The sequence below is a fragment of the Prionailurus viverrinus genome, chromosome D4 (genome assembly GCF_022837055.1).
Source record: "Prionailurus viverrinus isolate Anna chromosome D4, UM_Priviv_1.0, whole genome shotgun sequence".
Lineage (NCBI taxonomy): Eukaryota > Metazoa > Chordata > Mammalia > Carnivora > Felidae > Prionailurus > Prionailurus viverrinus.
Window position 1 is genome coordinate 79323979 of NC_062573.1, and position 20732 is coordinate 79344710.

The window sequence follows — 20732 nt, forward strand, 5'->3', positions numbered from 1 at the left end:
GTCACTTAATCTACAACAAAGGAGGCAAGAATATACAACATGGGAAAGACATGTTCTTCCATCAGTGGTGCTGGTAAAACTGGACAACTACATGCTCAAGAATAAAACTGGACCACTTTCTTACATCGTTAAAAAAAATACCCTCAAAGACCTAAATGTGAGACTTGAGACCATAAAACTCCTAGCAGAAAACATAGGTAGTGATAACTTGGACACTGGCCTTGGGAACATTCTTCTAGATCTGTCTCCTCAGGCAAGGGAAACAAAAACAAAAATAAACTACTGGGACTACTTCAAAATACAAATATTTTGCATAGCAAGGGAAACTATCAGCACAACAGAAAGGTAAATCACTGAATGTGAAAAAATATTTGCAAATGACATATCTGATAAGGGTTAATATCCAAAATATCCAAAATAAGGAACTCAAGTAACTCAACACCGAAAGAAAGAAAGAAAGAAAGAAAGAAAGAAAGAAAGAAAGAAAAGAAAAGAAAAGAAAGAAAAGAAAAACTGATTAAAAAATGGGCAGATGATGTTAAGAGACAGGTTTCCACAGAAGACCTACAGATGGCCAACAGACACATGAAAAGATGCTCAACATCACTCATCATCAGGAAAATTCAAGTCAAAACCACAATGAGACATGACCTTACAGCTGTCAGAATGGCTAGAATCAAGACAAGAGATAACAACTACTGGCGAGGATAGGTTGAAAAACTCTTGTGCACTGTTGGTGGGAACGTAAATTGGGGCAGCCACTGTGGAAACCAGGATGGAGGTTTCTCAAAAAATTACCAATAGAAATACCCTATGGTCTAGTAACTCCACTACTGGGTATTTACCCAAAGGAAACAAAAACACTAATTCAAAAAAAAAAAAATGTAGACAGCCCTATGCTTATTGCAGCAATATTTACAATAGAAAATTATGAAAGCAACCTATGTGTCCATTGATAGATGAATGGAGCAAGAAGATGTGGTATATTCACAATGGAATATTACTCAGCCATAAAGAAGAATGAGACCTTGCCATTTGCAACAGCATGGATGGACCGAAACAGTATTTTGTTAAGTGAAATAAGTCAGATGGAGAAAGACAAATATCCTGTGACTTCACTTATGTATGTGGAACCTAAAAACAAAACAAACAAAAAGCAGAAAGAGATTCATAAATACAGAATACAAACTAATATTTGTCAGAGGGAAGGAGTACGGGGGGATGGGCAAAATGGGTGAAGGGGAGTGGAAGATACAGGTTTCCAGTTATGGAATAGTCATAACGATAAAATGTAAAGCATAGGGAATACAGTCGATGGGATTATAATAGCATTGTATGGTGACAGATAGTAACTACATTTAATATGGTAATCACTGAGGAATATACAGAATTGTTGAAACACTAGGCTTTACACCTGAAACTAATGTACCATTGCATGTCAACCATACTTCAATAAAAAAATTTTTATTAAATATAAAGTCTTCCATTGGCTATCTCTGCCGTCACTGGAAAGCGTGGTCACTTCCAGCTACATTCAGAGGAGTGTGGTGAGCTGGGCCTCTACCCTAGTGCCTCTCAGTGACAATGGTCCTACCTCCAGAGGGGGTTGGGGGACCGTAAGAACACATTTTGGTTGTCATGATGACTGGAGGTGTGCTGTTGTCCCTTAGTGGGAAGGACCAGGGATTCTAGACAAAGACAAGCTGGCGACATATAGAACACACCAAGAAAAGTGGCCCACACGATTCAAACATCCAAAGATATCCCACCAAGTATTAAGCGCTTATCCTCTGCTGATAATGATCTGAGCCTAGATCCCGGTTCTGTTTTCTATGTAAGCACAACATATCTGCGTGGTTTTAACATACGCCCAAATTTCCAGGAATGCAGCTACCAGGTCCGGTACAGGGGAGATGGCTGTTTATTGTGTTTCGAACACGACTAATTATGGCTCACCATTTCAAAAAATCGTGTAACTAATAGCTACGCCCCTTGTGATAGGAGTCTCCAACTCACTACACCCTTGGCATCCATGACCACTGTGCTCACAAATATCGTGCGTGCACAGTATCTGACTACTGGATAGCGTCTTCTCGTGTGGTTGTGTCATATTGCCTTACGACAAATTATTTATCATTCCTTTTTATGTTACGCTTAGGACATTATTCTGATATCTTGTGGACTATATGTATATAAGCAATATTATCTATGATTTTCATTTCAGGAGAGGGAAGGGGCATTTCAAGATACTACATAAAGGGAACAAGTGAGTAGTGAGAACCACCCCCATCTCTCACCAAACAGAGTGCAGACTCCTGTCTGAGCAACACGGATCTTCAGTTAGAGGGACAGAGGGCCTCCTATTCAGTGTTATCTCAGCTGAGAGAACTTGGGATGCCATTCAACAAACAACCTGGGATCCCACGTGCCATTTCTTCGGATTCATCCACCCAAGCCATTTGGTCAAGGCCAGATCTCTTGCTTTTTCAAACAAGCCATCTAGCACCACTTTCTTCCAGTACATTTTTCTATCCCTAGTGCTTTGAATAGAGGCCTTTTTATCCTTCTATGCTATTTGATCACCCACCCCACCCTGAACGTTTCTATAACCTGAAACACAATAGGAGGGCATTGAGATTTTGGACCCTTTTTCTTCCCCAGGAGGGTCATTAAAGTCCTTATGTAGATTTACTTACCCCATCCCCTCCTTCCCTCATAATTTTATTTATTTTTAAATGTTTGTTTTTGAGAGAGAGACAGAGCATGAGTGGGGAAGGGGCAGAGAGAGAGAGAGAGAGAGAGAGAGGGAGTCACAGAATATGAAGCAGGCTCCAAGCTCTGAGCTGTCAGCACAGAGCCCGATGTGGGGCTCAAACCCACGAACCGTGACTTCACGACCTGAGCTAAAGTCGGGTGCCTGACCGACAGAGCCACCCAGGCGCCATATTCCTTTATAATTTTAAATTCTGACCATCAATACACTGTCACAGTGAAAACTTCACTCGATGCTCCGTGCAAACCACTGACAATCACTTCTATGTACATTCTCTCTCTGGAGCCAGATGAAATGCTGTAGGAAGTAGGGAAGGAGAAACTGGTCTCCCTACTCCAGCTAACCAAAGTGAGGTTCAGCAGGAGTTAAGGAGCCTCCTCAAGGAGGCAGAGCTCAGGACGAACAGAGCCTAGATGCAAACCCCAGTTTCTGAATCCAAATGCCAGCACGGGTCACATCGCATTAAACTGATAAAATCAAAAATGTTGCAAAGCCATCCCAGAGTGAAGAAAAAAAGTCCCTTCCACAACACTCCTTTGAAAATGTATCCTTTGTTTCTTAAACAAGGCAATGGAGTCACCCTCTAGACAAGCAGAGAGGACATGACTTACATTCTGGGCATTATCTTATCACCAGGAGGGTCCAGAAATCCTTCTCAACACACACGCACTGAACCATCTCCTACCTGTTATTCACTCAGCTGCTTAGTAATGGAACATGTCCAGGCAACTTAAAATTGTTTAATTTTTAAGTTTATTTATTTACTTTGAGAGAGAGTGAAAGTGAGAGCAGGGGACGAGCAGAAGGAGAGGGAGAGAGAGAATCCCAAGCAGGCTCCTCACTGTCAGGGCAGAACCCAATCCAAGGCTGGAACTCAAGAACTGCAAAGTCATGACCTGAGCCTATATCAAGAGTCGGACGCTTAACTGACTGAGCCACCCAGGGGGCCTCCAGGCAACTGAAAATTGTATCCGAGGGCTGCATACTTCATACTGGAATTATCAAACACCACTGATTATTGCCCAGCATGTTCCTGAACTCAAAGGCCCTAGAGAACCCAGGGAAGAGCACAAACTTTCAAGAGTGTCACTTTTTAGTATGTTCCCCATCATGGCAGGAGGGCTATGTGTTCTGAAATCCCATGTTGCTTTGACAAGGGCCATTCTCTCTTTCCCTTAGCAAACATGGGCACCTGTTTCTCCACACAGGGCACCTGTGAACTCCCAGAGAGCTCTCCAGGTTCTAATGGAATCGCTCTCCTGCACACGTGTCAGAGCTGACCCAGATCTGTGAGCACCTGCCGCTCTGTGAGAATGGCAATGGGTTTCTGAGACCTTAAACCAGTGCTCACTACCATGAACTGGAGCATCTCCAGGTTGCAGGCATAGGACAGACCCTCCCCCCGCCCCATCTCCAGTGCCTACCCATCAGAGCTCATTCCTTAAGAATGGTGTATGTTCTGGGGCACCTGGATGGCTCAGTCAGTTAAGTGTTGGACTCTTGATTCGTGAGGTCATGATCTCACGGTTTCACAAGTTCGAGCCCCGCGTCGGGCTCTGTGCTGGTAGGACAGAGCCTGCGTGGGAGTCTCTCTCTCTCTTCCTCTCTCTCTCAAAAATAAATGGATAAACATTTTTTAACAAGAATGGTGTATGTTCCATATAATCTAGATCACTGAACAAGTACCACGGATCACATCCAATGGTTAAAATTACACACAGTGGAACTCTACTGGTAACTTCTTTCCATGAACCAATGTTAGTACAAGACAGGTGTCTCTTGTGTCCGGCCCCAGACCCTGTGCTGCCAACTCACACAAGAATTCTAGCATAAAGCATCACATGGAGGAGAGGCCCGAGCTACATGTTCCAAAGGACAGAACTATATGAAAACTTCAAACACGTTAGATCTGAGATCTGATTCCAGTAGGAATTTCAGCAGTTTATAGAAGGTACAGTCACAAGATGCAGATTATCCTCATGAACCACTTAAAGGCCCTTTGCATATGTGTATGTGCTGGAACCTCCTAATTGTTTGGGCTCCATGGTTGTGATCCCCAGAATTATCAGAATGTCAATGCAGTTGAAGAGACTGGACAGAGTCCTCAAAGTTTAAGAACAACAAATGGAAGGCAGAGTTAAGTGGAAAATAGTAACGCTTTGTGATCCCCAATCTTCTTGGGTATGACAACATGTACGTAATGGCAAAATATTCATATACCCCTTTGCACAGGATACTAGCAACCAGAGTCAAAGGTAGAATGTGAGAAAACACAGGACTGTAGCAGGGGTTCCTGAGTAGGAAGAGGGGATGATGAGCTCACAGAGATAGGCGGACGCAGGACACCCCAAGTGTCCAGACTAAGGGGGGTTAGCTTTTGGAAGGAAAGACACTGGAAATTTCTCACCAAGTGTAATGTGTACAAAAAAGGATATCTATGAGGATGAATTTGGTGGTCCAATCATAAATAAATGTCGCAGTCTCTTTAATCTCTTTTTAACATTTTTTAATGTTTATTCATTTTTTTGAGAGAAAGAGAGCACAAGTGGGGGAGGGGCAGAGAGAGAGAGAGAGAGAGGGAGGGAGGGAGGGAGGGAGGGAGAGAGGGAGGGAGAGGGAGAGGGAGAGGGAGAGAGAGAATCTGAAGCAGGCTCCAGGCTCTAAGCCTGACATGTGGCTTGAACTCACGAACTCGAAGATCATGACCTGAACCGAAGTTGGACCCCCAACCAACTGAGCCACCCAGGCGCTCCCACAGTCTCCTATTCAATGCAAATAAATCAAAGATTCCTACCATACCCCCAAGAAGATTTTTTTTTAACTAGGGGAGTATGTGAGGATAAAAACACAAAGAGCCCTCCAAAAATCCAGACAGCCACATGAAAAGGCACAGTCGCCTTGTTACTATGGTGTAAACTCAACGTGCACACTGCCAAGTCTGGATACAGAACAAGTATTTATAGCTGAGCAAGATTTAAATGGCCAGTAACATTTCCTTCCAGAGGTGCTTTGGTGATGAAGAAAATAAAGATTCTCCTCTATCTGACAGGGTACGAGACCTGTTAGCAGAAATAAACGAACTACCACCATTTCACATCAGAGTCCAGGGAAATGGGAAGAGACTTGACCTGATATGTAAATAGTTCCCGCCTTCGCCTTCATTTTCCAAAAAATCCCTGCTGTGATATTTCCAATAATTTTTCCAGCGAATCTTCCCCTGAAGTGGACCTGATTTCAGGAAATATTAGAGCTACAAGACACAGTTTCATTCCTTTTCATATTCTCTGAATTTCCTTCCACGGGCAGAACCTCCTGAGATTTCCTGAGAGAGCCAGTCAGGTGTCAGGGCAGAGATTGAAGGGGTACGGAGGGGGGGGGGGAGGCAAATAAGCAATTTTATTGGATGGGATTAAAATTTCCTTGCAAAGACAGGCACAGGAATTTAACTGTCACAAATGAGAACTACTGCTCCCCACCCCCCTCAAGTTATCAACAAAATCTCTCACTACTGCTCTCTGCCATGAGATCCTAATCAAAACAACAAAGGGAGATGGGATGTTTTCATTTCTCTCTTCAATGACCCTTCCCTAAGACTCCAGGTTCTGTGTGAGGTGAGCCAACGAAAACATAGATACTACTTGGTATCTCTTGTTTTGTTCTGTCTTTTTACTTTTGTCTTGTTCCAGAAACAAGTGCTAGGTGGAAGCCTACTCTAAGCATGGCCATTTGGGGGGGAAAGAAGAAACTACAAAAATGTTCGGTGTGCCTTTGTAAAGCCTGTGGCATAGGGTGAATCAAGAGACCTCACCTAGACTTCAGCTAGCCGCCTTTAGTGTGGACGCCCATCTTTCCGTGAGATTTACAACCCAAACAATCTGGAAAGACTCGCTTTGACTCAGAAAGGGCACTGATGTGTGTTCCAGCTCCTCCAAACTGCTGAAGGGAGAGGATTCCCGAGTGTGGGTCCACTGTCTCCTCCCCGGAGTAATGAGGTCATGCGTGCAGAGTGCTTTGAGCCTTCTCAGAAGAAAGGCAGAGTGCCAATTCAAGACATCCTTCTCACCCCATGTAAGACACAGCCTTCATTTTTTTTTTGGTTTCACCTTTAGAAAACTGCCCCTCTAGACAGATTATACCAGAAAAGAAAGAGACAACCTTCTATCACCTTCACAGATTTTCTATCAGGCATTCTGAATAATCTTTATGCCAACCAGCCCTCTCTCCCTCACCTCTCTGTTCTTCGTTGGAGTCTTTGGAAAAGCAAAGGAAGAAATGAAGAAATGTCAGGTGGTCAACCTCCCTGCAGTCACTTATTCCCAGAAAGGTGCCTCTCACGAGTTCACCAAGAGAACCAAAGAACCAAGGGGCGCCTGGGTGGCTCAGTTGGTAAGCGTCCAACTCTGGATTCCAGCTCAGGTCATGACCTTGCTGTTCATGAGATTGAGCCACCCATCGGGTTCTGCACTGATGGTGTGGAGCCTGGTTGGGATTCTCTCTTTCTCTCTGTGCCCCTCCCCTGCTCATGCTCTCTCTCTCTCTCTCTCAAAATAAAATAAAACATAAAAAAAGAGGGAGAGAGAACCAAAGAACCTGATTAAAAGATCTGCTCATATATTCACTCTAATTCAATTTCACAAACATGGCAGGCCCTCACATATTTAAACCATAACTTTTACCCTCAAGGTGCTTACGTCTGGGGGCAGGAAAGGAGTAAGTTTTGATTGCAAAGAAGGATGTTGGGGATGTTGGTGTGTTAGTGTTAAGGAGGTGAAACGTAAGCATTAGATTTAGTGCAGGTCTCAGGTATGTGTCTTCTCCCAAATCCCCTTATCCCAGTTCCCATACTATCCCCCCTCTCCATCTCCAAAAAGACTTCTGATCTGTGCTTCCAAATAGCCTTCCATTACCTTCTTCCCAAGGCAAAGCCAAGCCAACTCAGGAACAAGCTCTGATTGGGGTCATTAACCATCAATCATCCTTCCATATCGGTCAGTAACGGAGAACGATCCTTCACCTCCAGAAGGAAGCCTCTCCCAAAGGTTGAAGCATTCTATTTCCCTCCCACGCAAGAACCATCCATCCAGAAAAACAATCAGACCCAGCCCAGAAAACTGCTGTAATAAACACACCTTCTGAGAGAGTTCCATTTCTCTGGGATGGGGGGAAATAATACTTAAGATTGCAAGATAGAATTCCAGTTTCTAGCAGGTGTTCATTGTATTCCCACCATAGTTATCAAAGCCACAGCCTGCACTTTGTGATCCTATCCGATGATCTGCTGAAATCATTATTCATTTATGTTCAAAACCATACTTTCTCTCCCACACAATTTATTCCAGGGCTCCTTTAAAGATTTCAGGGGAGGGCTCAGCTCCTGCTAAAAGTACTCCTCCAATTACAATGGAATCCCCTTAAGTCTTTGATCTGTCTATCCATTTATTCCCGACTTCTGACTCCAGGAATCATTAAGTGGCCTTTCCTCTCTTAGATGGCAAACTCTGTCATGCCTCATAATTGAGTGGGCACTCGATAAATGAATGCTACAGTGCTCTGAAGAATAACACACTTCCTATTGGCAGCGAATCCGAGAGAAACTTCCTTAGAAGAAAGGACTGTCAATTACCACTGAACAAGCCTGAATTTTGGCTCCTGCAGAAAAAGCAAACACAACAGTAACAACTCACCCCCAACAGCAGCCACATCGCTATCTGGCCACTGCCCTCCTGTCACCTGGCAAGTGGCTGGCCCCACAGCAGATCCATGTTGGTAGACTGACTCATACAGGCCTGAGACCGGTGATACGTAATCCGTCACTGATAGGTAGACGCCAGCTGGGTGCCTGACCGTCTGGCTCTGCAGAGCTTCTGACCTCCCGTGGTCCTTGGCTCTCTTACAGATGACACATCTAGCTGCCTGAGAGATGTCAGGGCCGGGAGCAGGATGCACAGGGAAGGCTGGGAGAACATTCTGGAACACTGGACTTGCCTTTGTTCCTTCTGCAGCAGGCCGCCACGACTTCCCCGTCTCCCTGAGGATGAAGCCTGTTCCAGCAACTACCCTGCCTTGCTTCTACGCTGCCCTGGCCCAGCCTACAGCTTCAGGCTTGACACCAAGGCATCCACACGTAGAATGCCAGTCGCCTAGGAAGCTCACACCCGAGCTCCACTTCCAAACTTCATTTCCCAACTGGCCTAGGGTAGAACTTCAGTGTCGATATTCTGACCAGCTCTCCAGGGGATCTGAATGTGCAGGCAAGGGGGCAGGACCACTGCACCCACTTTCTCCCACCCCAGGGCCCACACCTGCAATCGCTTCCATGTCTTTTACAGAGGGGAGGCTGCTGCTGACAAGAAATGTCATTATCAGTAATAGTAGCTCAGGGTGCCTGGGTGGCTTGGGGTTAAGCACCTGACTCTCGGTTTCGGCTCAGGCCACCATCTCACGGTTCGTGGTTTGGAGCCCCGCATCAGACTCCACGCTGGCAGTTTAGAGCCTGCTTGGGATTCTGTCTTCCTCTCTCTCTTTGCTCCTCCCCCGCTCATGCTGTCTCTCAAAACAAATACATGCAACTTAAAAAACATAGTAGCTAGGGGCACCTGGGTGGCTCAGTCAGGTAAGCGTTCAACTTCGGCTCAGGTCATGATCTTGCTTTTTGTTGGTGAGTTTGAGCCCCGCGTTGGGCTCTGTGCTGACAGCTCGGAGCCTGGAGCCTACTTTGGATTCTGTGTCTCCCTCTCTCTCTGCCCCTTCCACCACTTGTGCTCTGGCTCTCTCTTGCTCTCTTTCAAAAATAAACATTTAAAAAATTAAAAAAAAAAAAAAAGAAAGAAGATTAGATACTTCAACTATCCACTTTCACAAAACTCCTAAAAGCTTAAAAATTGAATTATCGTGATGAAATGGTAGATACTTAAAGACCTTGCTGCATTACTCCTAACTTGCAGATTAAAATTCTTATGCCCTAATGAACATTTAGGCTTAGCTGGCTCCATAGCAGCCACAAAGTCCCCATTTCCTTAGAAACTCCCTGTGTATGTGTGTTTTATTATTTTTTTTAATCTTTATTTTTGAGAGAAGAGAGACAGAATGCTAGCGGGGGAGGAACAGAGAGAGAGGGAGACACAGGATCCAAAGCAGGCTCCAGGCTCTGAGCTGTCAGCACAGGGCCCGACGAGGGGCTTGAACCTACAAACCATGAGATCATGACCTGAGCCAAAGTCAGACGCTTAACCAACTGAGCCACCCAGGCGCCCCTCGTGTGTGTTTTTTTTTTTTAATTTTTTTTTTCAACGTTTATTTATTTTTGGGACAGAGAGAGACAGAGCATGAACGGGGGAGGGGCAGAGAGAGAGGGAGACACAGAATCGGAAACAGGCTCCAGGCTCCGAGCCATCAGCCCAGAGCCTGACGCGGGGCTCGAACTCCCGGACCGCGAGATCATGACCTGGCTGAAGTCGGACGCTTAACCGACTGTGCCACCCAGGCGCCCCACCCCTCGTGTGTTTTAAATGCTATAGCACTACGTCCCAAAACCTCCTATAAACTGCGGTTACGACATATGAGATCAATCAAATTCGAGGCCAGAATCTTAGGAATTAAATATCAAGAGTTTCTGGAAAATAAACTTAAAACTGGCCCAGCGCGTCGTTCCTTGATTGAAGAACAGGCAAAACAAAACCCCGAACCCTGAAAATACAGGACAGCTGTGTCACAATGCAACCAGGCTGTGGATGTCCTATATTAGTCTACTTCAATTTGAAATATAAACTTCGTGTGGTTCACTTTACTTTTCCGAGGTCGGTAAATCCCCCTACGGCCCTCTGATGCTGCATTCACATCTGTTTTTCTACTGAACAAACCCCCAATCGTGCTTTCTTTGTTCAGAGAGAGAACGTCTTTCTACCGAGCCATCCAATTTCCAAATAATGTCCCCTGACCCTCCTCATTACATACTGCACATTACAGAATCATCTGACTTCTCTGGGTAGCTCAGGATGTCTCAACCGTGGCACCACTGACATTTTGGACCAGACAGATCATTCTTTGTTGTGGGGGCCTGTTCTGTGCCTTGGAGGCTGTTTGTCGACCAGCAGCCTGGGCTCTATCCACTGTATGTCATTAGTACCTGTCCCGGAGGCATGAAAACTAAAACTCCAGACACTGCCAAATGTTCTGGGGGGTGGAGGAAAGGTGGGGGGAGCAGGGGACGTGGGGACAAGATGACTGGCAGTTGAGAACCACTGGTCTAACCTCATCCTCAACCTATTTGGAGTTTTATTCCGGCTGTAAACTCTTTACCAAGTTTGGCTACATTTTTACTTTCTGAAATTGTTCAAAAGCAGCCTGCAAAACAGCATTCGGCCTTGGGATTTCTAACGTGGTTTTGTGAGAAGGTAATCCTCAGTAGGGGCATTGAGCATTTGATTTGGGTTGAGGGAGGGGTGGGGAGCTGACTTGACCATGATGCACAAGAAGGTAGCTTTTAGCAGAGTCTTTCCTAGTACGCTACCCTCTGAATTCCCTCCAGGATGGGCAAGTTACCTTCACTGGACGGAGTTTTGCCCAGTGCTTTACAGGATGCCTACTATATCCCTTAAGAGGGCACCTCGAGGGGCACCTGGACAGCTCAGTCAGTTAAGCGTTTGACTTCGGCTCAGATCTCACAGTTCGTGGGTGCAAGCCCCGTGTCGGGCTCTGTGCTGACAGCTCAGAGCCTGGAGCCTGCTTCGGATTCTGGGTCTCCCTCTCTGCCCCTCCCCCACTCACACTGTGTCTCTCTCACAAAAATAAGCATTAAGAAAATTTAAAAAAGAGGGCACCTCTGTCAGTCAGTTACTTCTTACTAAGTGAAAACTCAATCCAAAAGGCCTAATGCAAACAAAGGGAATTTACGGGCTCAGAGCTCAGGTAAGCGGGAAGTCCTACAGAATCACAATTTGCAGGAGACTGGCCTCAGGCTGGGGGTCAAGTTGAGGGCCGTCTCTCTGATTTTCTCAGCCTCCTCTTCTCCGTGAGTCAGGCTGGCCTTCAAACCGGCTTCCTTCACAGTGGCACAATGTCTGTACATGTTCCGGCCAAATGTCCATACACCACGTTGCTCTAAAGAGGGTGCCTTTCTAGCCAAGAAAAGTCTTGTATTTCGCTGCAAGGAGACAGGCCTGAGTTAAATGCTTAGGGCTGAAGCATCCCAACAGCGTGGCCAGAAGGCCATGGGCTGACAGGTTGAGGCCCCTGAATCAATCACAGGGGCTGAGGGGGGTAAGTTATGTTGAGGGGTTTAGAACACTGGTTCTCCAAGTGTGTTCCCTGACCTGTGGCATCAGCATGACCTGGGAACTTGCTGCAAATACAAATCTTCAGGCCCCGTCCCAGACCTGCTGAAACAGCAAGTCCGGGGTGGGGCCCAGCAATCCATGTTTTCATAAGACCTCCGGGTCATTTCTGACAGAAGCTGGGGTTCATGCCCACGGGTTTAGACCACCAGGCCCTGCTCACAGAGCCTGGAGTGGGGTGAATCCCATGCACGTCATTGGCCTGTCACTCGATCAGAAAAGGATCTGGCGGAGGCCCCAGAAGTTACAAAACCCTTTGAAGGGAGAAAGTTTACGTCACTTCTCCCTATGGCACAGCTTATGGGGGAGAAAACGCAGTAATTAGTGCTTCAAACTATCGGTTCGAGGATGCCTTCTGCTGCCCCTATTTGCTAGTGCACAGGGCTTAAAGAAAAGGAAACGCCCCATGTTCGCACTTGCATTTTCTGGGGCCCCACCCTGCCGGCCCTGGAGACATTGGACAAAGACGTGTACACATATCTGAGAACAGTGAAGCTGCCCGGCTGTTCAAATTGCAGCGAAGGAGACGTTCTCTAACAAAGTTTCTTAACCACAGTCCATCCTAAGAATCAACTGGACTGAGATAACACACACGGCCCTCTTGGGCCCTCTTGGGATCCACTGAGTCAGGATCTCCAAGGGAGGATCTGGGAACCTGCGCTTTCAGCCGCCATTGCTAGGGAGCCTCATGAATTATGTGTTTTTGGAAAACTCCATTCTAAGAGATACAAGCAAAGGACTGAGGAGAAAAATCTCACAGGGGCGCCTGGGTGGCTCAGTCAGTGAAGCCCCCAGCTTCGGCTCAGGTTGTGATCTCTCAGTTCGTGGGTTCGAGCTCCACATCTTGGTTCTGTGCTGAAAGCTCAGACCCTGGAGCCTGCTTGGCATTCTGTGTCTCCCTCTCTCTCTGCCCCTCCCCCGTGCTCGCTCTCTCTCTCTCTCTCTCTCAAAAATAAACATTTAAAAACATTTTTTAAAAAAGAAAAATCTTGGGGCATGCGGGTGGCTCAGTCGGTTGAGTGTCCGACTTCAGCTCAGGTCATAATCTCACAGCTTGTGAGTTCGAGCCCCGCGTCGGGCTCTGTGCTGACAGCTCAGAGCCTGGAGCCTGTTTCCGATTCTCTGTCTCCCTCTCTCTCTGTCCCAGCCCACTCACATTCTGTCTCTGTCTCTCTCAAAAATAAATAAGCATTAAAAAAAATTTTTTTTAAGAAAAATAAAAGAAAAAATAAAGAGAAAAATCTCACAAAGAAATTCTATGAACACGACTGAGCACAAAAATAGTTTCTTCCTCTTGCGTACACATTCCCCTCACTACCGAGGCCCCTAAGTGTTCTTCTTCTCATCTTGCCTGCTTCCCAAATATGTCATTCTTCATACCACTGCCATTGTGAATGTTCTAGACTGTACCGGATATCAGGGCGCCCATCAAAACTCAAAATAACAGTGGACTAGATGTGTTCACAGGGAATGACCTCCATAGATAGGCGTTATTGTCAATATTCTGTTACTCGGGAGCAGCAGTGGGCCTGTGGATATTTTTTTATATTTACAGAAGTAAATTAGCAAATAAAGACAGCCATAACTGTACCGATGATGGGAATGTCGATATAATTTGTGCCCTGAGCATAAAGTTAAATATATTTTTAAAAGTTAAGAGATGGAATATGTTAATCTCTCTCAATACTCAGAGTAAGGTTTAAAACACTTTTTTCCTCTGTATTTTATAATTACTCCTTAGTGAATTATATGACTTACTGAATTAAAGTAAAATTATTTTAAATAGTTATTTAAAGTTAAAAAGAAAAAAAAGCCCATAACCTCGCCACGGCCTTCAGGATGGAGAGCAAAGTCACCATGACGTACAGGTCTCCATGGAATCCAGTCCTGACCTTTCCTCCGCGGCCTTCTTTCACCCCATTGGCCCGCTTGAAACCCACCCTTGAAACATCCTGCATCCCTGGCATGGCCCTGAACACCTGATTCTCTTTTGCCTTTTTCTTAACTTGCTCAACCCCACCTTCCTTCTCCATTCTCCCAGTGAGTCAGCCAGGGTTAATGCTAGTCAATGCTTCTCCCGAGACCCAGGTGGCAAATATTTCAGGCTTTGCGAGCAACATAGGGTTTCTGTTACATATTTTTCTTCTTTGTTTTGTCCGTTTGTTGTTTGGGGGTGGTTGTTTTTGGTATAATCCTTTTTTAAAAATGTAGAAACTGTTCTTAGATCCCTAAGCCCTCCAAAAGCAGGCCGCTGGCCATTTGCTGACCTCTACTCTATGTGACCACCGCCAGACCCATATAGACAGCAGAGAATTACTCACATAGTCATCCACAGATCGGGTTCACGAAGCAGTCCTATCTTGAGCATTTCTGGTCATCAGACGGCAGACAAAAGACGGGGTCTCACTGCAAGCCATGAAATGCTCCAGTCCCCAAGTGGTGCCCTGTGACTTCTCACAAATAATTGGCCAAAATTCGTCTTTCAGTCCCGCCCAACCAACAGGGGAGCCGGAAGGTGGGATCCCAGCACGTGCCCAGCAGTCCTAAGAACTGGAATAAACGTGGAATAAACATGATGCATCTACTCAGCCCCAAGACACCTGCTCTGGAAAGCCTTGTTGGACACACTCCTTCCCCAGCCAGATTAGCTACTCTTCCCCTGTCATCTTATAGCACCTGGAGCATTCCTTGGGCTGTGTCGAGGATGCCGGAGCTGCTGCTTCTCTGCCTTCCCCAGCAGACCTTGAGTTCCTTGGGGAGGCATCTCCATATGCCCACCGCATAACACAGGGACCACGAGCCAAGGATGCCCGATGTGTGTTGTCTCAACAACAACAAAAATGAATGTGATGGACTGTGGGAGTGAATGGCTGCCTCTGCACTTCCCCGAAGGCTCCTGGAGCTAGCAGTGTTAACCCTTCTGAGACCAGCTAGTTCAACCACACCAGTCTCCACTTGTGATAAACGTCATCATCTTGGTTATCTAGCCCTTTTCTCTCTTCGTCAAACTCCTTTCTTCTTATAGCTGTTTTCTTCTAACCATCAAGGCTTTGCAGCAAGCTGGTCCCTGAGACCAGAGAGCACTCTGACTTTACGTGGACTGGTTTGTTTTCAGTTTACAGGGCAGAAGGCAGGCACAGGGAGGCACCGTGATGTTCCTACACTGCACAGCCAATCAGAGGTAGAGCCAAGAGTTACGCTTCCTTTCGAAGCAACAATAAAGCGCCACGATGGAGCCCAGAGCCTCAGCTAAATTCACCGGCGGTTTATTTATACCCCTTGGAGAGGCAGACATCATAATACGTGTGTGTCAGCCGTGAGCCTACTCCGTCATACCCGTGTTTAGGTCGTGGTACCCAGACACTGATCTCCGAGCAAACTATTGGAAACAAGCCCCATGACTATTTATTAACGTGGCGCTTTTTCCCTATCGCTTCCACTCATCTCTTCCTCTGGAAAGTGACGCAGCTCACTCTCAGACGGTCTCTCAGAACCCTGAGGATACCGGAGACGATGTGCCCCGAAGGCTGTATACACCTTCATGCCCACGAGGGGAACGACCCTTGCGTGTGTTTTCACTGCTGAACGGCCTACAACAGATTTGGATTCCGTTTCACGTGCCCCATGTGTATGGCTGCTGCAGCTCGTGCGGAATGCGCAAGCAGAGGCTGGGCAGGACAGCACGCAAAAAGCCCTACAGTGCCACACTCCACCAACCCACAGGATGGAACCCTTGAAGGCTGATCAGTCACCACCCTGACATCCTCTGGCCCCGGCAAAGTGTGTCCTGACCTGAAGTTCTCCCCTCTGGCCATCTCCTGGAGACAGGAAGTTCCTAACGAACGTCCCATCTGGTGGCCAGCCTTGACAAATGCCCAGAAGCACTGGGGCAAAGAGAATATAGCTAAGCAGTGCCCACCAGATCACCAAGAGACTCGTGCTAGAATGAGATCCCCTCGAAACCTGTGAATGTGGGGTCATCCCATATAAAAACTTAAAAGCCAAATAGCTTGGTACGCCCTGCAACTCTTATGAAGTGCTTGAAAGACCACAGCAGACCTCAACCAGGGGAAAGTGTGCGAGAAAGACGAAGCACCCCAAACAACAAATCATAAGCTCAGGTACCGCCGGGCACCAAACAAGAATCAGTCCTTAAAAGGAATCCCGGCCTTGACTTCCTTCTTCTCTTTCCCTAAGCCTCGTAATTGAATGTTACAAAGTGTATCAGGAACCGCCAACCCAGGTTCCCCCCTTCCCCCAAACAAGAAAAGGTTAAGCTTTTAATTACAGGCCCTCAAACTACCGTTCTGTGCAATTATCAATTAACTATAATCGTGGATGAGCGAAGGCAGGGCTGCGCTAGCAAATTCCGTCCGCCCAGGCTGGGTTATTTCAGTCCCGTTCCATTACCGAGAACAAACCACAAACGCACGCACCCTCGCGCGCGCACACACACGCTCTCGCTTAAAGGCACATTTCACTTTTGGCGAAAATGGCACCTCAGCGTGCAGTTGAGACACCCCCCCCCCCCCGCGGGCTCCATCACTTTCGGGTGGAGACAGGAGGCCCGAGGAAGACGCTACCTACCAGCCTTAGAGTACCAGCCTCCCTGGGGCGCAGGAGAGGGGGTAGGGGGAGAGAGAGGGAGAGAGAGGGAGAGAGAGGAAGAGAGAGGGAGAGAGAGGGAGAGAGAGGGAGAGATGCGTGTTGCCCTTGGAAGCCGCAAGTCCCCCCGGGCGGCCAGCCCCGTTAGCGGGAAGGCGATGGCAACAGCAGCAGCAGTTGCATCAGCGCTAACTACTGCCGCCGGCCGCCGGGAGGGTACAGTAACGACCGCAGGGAGCGTGCAGCTGCTGCGGCGGCAGGTTCCCTGGATCAGGAAATTAGGGCAGGCACCGGGGATTGGAGGCGAGGGCGGCGCGCGAGCCAACCAGCGGCCGCCCCGGGCCCCCGTGAGCCCCGGGCGGACGCGCGGAGCCGCCGGGCCCCAGGAGCAGTCCCGGTGGCGGCGGCGGCCACGGCCACGGCCACTCACGCACGCACACGCTCGCACTCAGACTCGCACACCCCCTGCGCAGGCACCTGGCTGCCCGGAGCTTATAAAAGCGGCGCGTCTAGGGGAAAGGAGGGCTGGAGCCGCCGCTCCCCACCCCCTCACACCCCCCTCACCCCTCGCTGACCACTCCCCCTCCTGCCCCCTCCTCGCAGCTCACCCCGCGCTCCGGAGGCAGCCGCCAGTGTGGGTGCTCCGCGGCCGGCTCCGCTCTCCTCTGCCTTGCTCCTCTGCTCTCGGCTCCCCACCCCACCCCCTCCTTCCCCTCCCCTCCTGTACCCTCCCCTCCTCTGCAGCGCCTGCATTATCTTCTGCCCGCCGGCTCGGCTTGCACTGGTGCTGCAGCCCGGGGAGGTGGGTGGGTGGGTGGGTGGCTGGTGGGGAGGAGATTGTGCAAGTTGTAGGGGAGGGGGGGGTGCCCTCTTCTTCCCCGCTCCCTTTCCCCCTTGCTAACTCCTTCCCCTCCTCCTCCCCCCTCCCCCCTCCCCGCCCCCACCTCCTTCCTCCTTCGCGAAGGGCTGGTAACTTGTTGTGCGGAGCGAGCGGCGGCACCATCCAGGCGGGCACCATGGGCACGTCCGCGCGCTGGGCGCTCTGGCTGCTGCTCGCGCTGTGCTGGGCGCCCCGGGAGAGCCGCGCCACCGGAGCGGGTGAGTGAGGACGCGCCCCTCCGCTGGCTGCCCGGACCCAGCCTGGGCGCCAGTGGGGGGTGGGGGGGGGCGAGGCCCGGGTCTCCTTTTGCCCACCCCCCTCCTAGGAGGCGCCTCTCCGCTCAGCTCGCCTTCTTTCCCTCCCAACCCTGGTGGCGCCTCTGAGCCGACTGTCATCGCCGCGGCTACGGGGAGCCGCGCTGGGGGGGGGGGGGGGGGGGGGGTGGCGGGCGGACAGCGGGATTTGGGGTATCCTAAAGCCTGGCCTGAACTCTTCATTCCCTAACACTGTCTCCCCCAGAGCCACTGCTTTGCCTCGTTTTTCACCCTGCTTGATCGGGGCTGGGGAATGTGGGCTTCTGAGCCACTGAACAATGGTTCTGTCTGCCAGGCGGAGTGTTAGGAAGGAGGCAGAGGGCCGGGTCGGGCCGAGACGCGCTCGGGAGCCGGGGGCGCGCTCCTGGGACTTGAGGTTGGGGGGGGGGGGTGAGTGGGCGATGGACGCAGGTGGACGTGTGCGGGGACGCGGGGCGCCGGGTGCAGGTCCTGGCAGCGAGACCCTGGCGGCGGCGGGGAGCGGGCGCACGTTCAATGGGCGGCAGCGGGCGGGCTCCCGGGGAGCCACTACAAGTGCACAGCCTGCTCACCCGGACTGCGACTCCCCCGGCGCCCAGTGGTCGCTCTGGAGTACGGGTTCAAATAGGACTCCCCACTGGGTGTTCCTCCCCTGCTCGCTCCCCTTCGCGCAGTGTTTGTAAACCTCTCGGGTCTCGCGTACAGCTGAACGGGGGAGGGGAGCGGAACGAAGACTTAATCAGGTTAGTTTGCTGCTCTTGGTTCCCGGTGAGATTTCCTCGAGAGAAATTGAGCCCTAATCTGGTGACTGTGTAATTAGCCTTCATTCCAAACAATAGATCAAAGGGAGTAGCGCGAGTGGCGGTGGTGACGGCCGTGGAGTCCCCAGGGTCTGCCGCACTGGGCCCGGGAGCCCTGTGCTCAGCCACGCTCCGCTTGGAGCCGCACAACTTTGCTGGGCAGGCGACAGCAAGCCCTTCTAAGGATTCCGTGGGAAGCCTGGCGGGTCCCCGGAGTGATCTTGACAGGACAGCACGGGGCTTGCTGGCCAGCTCTACGGCAGTGGGACAGGAAGGTGTCCCCGTCCCCGAGTACCCATTTCAGAGTCCCTAGCTCCTGCAGCCCGGTGGCCTAGGAGGCCGGCCTGCCTGCAGTCACGTGTCTCCTAAAGTGAGCCAACTTTACAGTGTGCGGTCAAGCAGCCTCTTTCGGGCAGGGCAGTACGTGGGGGCTTCAAGCCTCCGACCGCCCCCCTGCCCTTTGGTCCAGCTGTCCCGGGCGAGCATGTGAAGCAGGGACGGGCTTTTCTGCCCTCCGCGATTGGCTGGCCGCCCGAGCACGTTTGGGTTGGTCACATGTCTCCGCGTACAGCAGCCAGAGGAGTATTATCTTTAAGGGAATGTACAAGACCCGACAGGCTCCCCCGGACTGTTCGCTGAAATGCTTTCCCCTTGAAAAAGGCGAGTCCTGGAGATAGCCTCTAATGTGCCACACACGTTAAGAGCCTGGAAAAGTCCTGCCTACAAGAATTTGCAGACTGGAACATGAATCGTTAATGGATGAGCAATCCCAACTTATTCAACGATTTCTCACAATAGTGCGGTGCATTATACTTTCCGTAACATCTCAAAAGACTGAGGTATGCCAGAAACTATTGCTAACCGGCCAGGAGGTGGGAGAAAGACTCATTTTTGGTGCATGTTCTGTTCCTATTCTTTTAATTTAACATGTGATAGCTTTCCATGTGGGGTTAACTTTATCCTACAGGAAGCTGGGGATGCACTTGAACTGCTGAGATGGGTTAGCTGAAGCTCTATGTTCACCTTGGAAGAGGCAGGTGAGGGTCCCCTTGGCTCCCCTACGTCCACGTGTGAAACACGTGCGGTGCCATGAGTAGTGAAAAGTAGGAGCCCGTGCAAGACTTAAATTCTTCCAAGGAAGAGAGGCACATCATTTTTCACGTGGATAGGATCTGGGGTTGGCCGAAGGAGGAATGGATCCCAAGCCAACCCAGACTGGCTCCTGTCTGAAGTTCAGAGTCCCAGGCCATATGGGTCGGCTTTTGGCCGTTTACATCCCTTCTTCCCAAACCCTCCCCACATCCATACAGGCTCACGGTAGCCATATACAATATTCTAGGATGGGGGAGGGGCAGCTGTGCCCTGATATCCTGGCCTGGAACTTAGGCCAACAAGAGAGGCTGAAGTTCAGTAGTGTAGTATGCCTGATGGCAGACACCTGGGAGTTTTAGCACGTGTTCCTCCAGCCCAGGTGCTCAGGATTAGGCTGTGGGGTACCACATTTTCAAGCCAGCGTCTGGAAGAACCAAGGTGTTATGAGGGGTATTCAGATGTGGCCAGCAACCAGGAAAATGAGTAGGCAGAAACTTCTCTAACTTCGGGAGTCGGTTGGGGAAGCCGGCAGTAAGAGGAGACCTGGAGGGCAAGGAGCAAATAAACTTGAGCCAGCCTGTAGCACCGCGGGAAAGTGTCACGGCGATCACGAGCCTCAGGCCGAGGAATGAACATGTGAGTCTGGACTCCTTAAGGAGGATCACCAGGCAAGTGACAGCTTCCTCAAGCCGGAGCACCTCCCTTCCGGGCAGTGGCTACTCCATATGACGTTTAGCTGGAATGTCTGTCCTGTGTTGTTAGGATTCTTTCCTTTTCCAGCCTGCGGCCCCAGATGCCTGATGCCTGCGTAAAGGCCAAGTGCAGCCAACTGTTGAGACTTTACCACAATAAGCAAAGGTACTAAGGGCACGGCAGTCCCCTTGCTTTCAAGAAGTCCTGATCCAAGTGTTTCTGCCTTTCGTAAAGTCAAATAATCATCATTTTGATTTCGCGGGA

The 20732-nt window shown here is 49.5% G+C and overlaps 1 protein-coding gene and 1 long non-coding RNA gene across 4 annotated transcripts in view; one reads left to right on the forward strand and one right to left on the reverse strand.

Moving 5' to 3' along the window:
* LOC125150124 (uncharacterized) overlaps nucleotides 1–20732 on the reverse strand; it is a 191388-nt gene that overhangs the window by 23103 nt on the left and 147553 nt on the right. For both annotated transcript variants that reach the window (XR_007146240.1, XR_007146239.1), the window contains exon 5: nucleotides 14427–14655. This is a non-coding gene — a long non-coding RNA (uncharacterized LOC125150124). The remainder of the gene's footprint in view (nucleotides 1–14426; nucleotides 14656–20732) is intronic.
* VLDLR (very low density lipoprotein receptor) overlaps nucleotides 17084–20732 on the forward strand; it is a 31130-nt gene continuing 27481 nt past the window's right edge. Inside the window, exons 1-2 of one of the 2 annotated variants that reach the window (XM_047829496.1) lie at nucleotides 17084–17512; nucleotides 17675–17808. In XM_047829496.1, the coding sequence (XP_047685452.1) occupies nucleotides 17727–17808 (82 nt within the window). In that variant the 5' untranslated portion in view covers nucleotides 17084–17512; nucleotides 17675–17726. Of the gene's footprint in view, nucleotides 17513–17567; nucleotides 17809–20732 lie in introns of those variants that run through there. The other variant, XM_047829497.1, reaches the window with a different exon arrangement.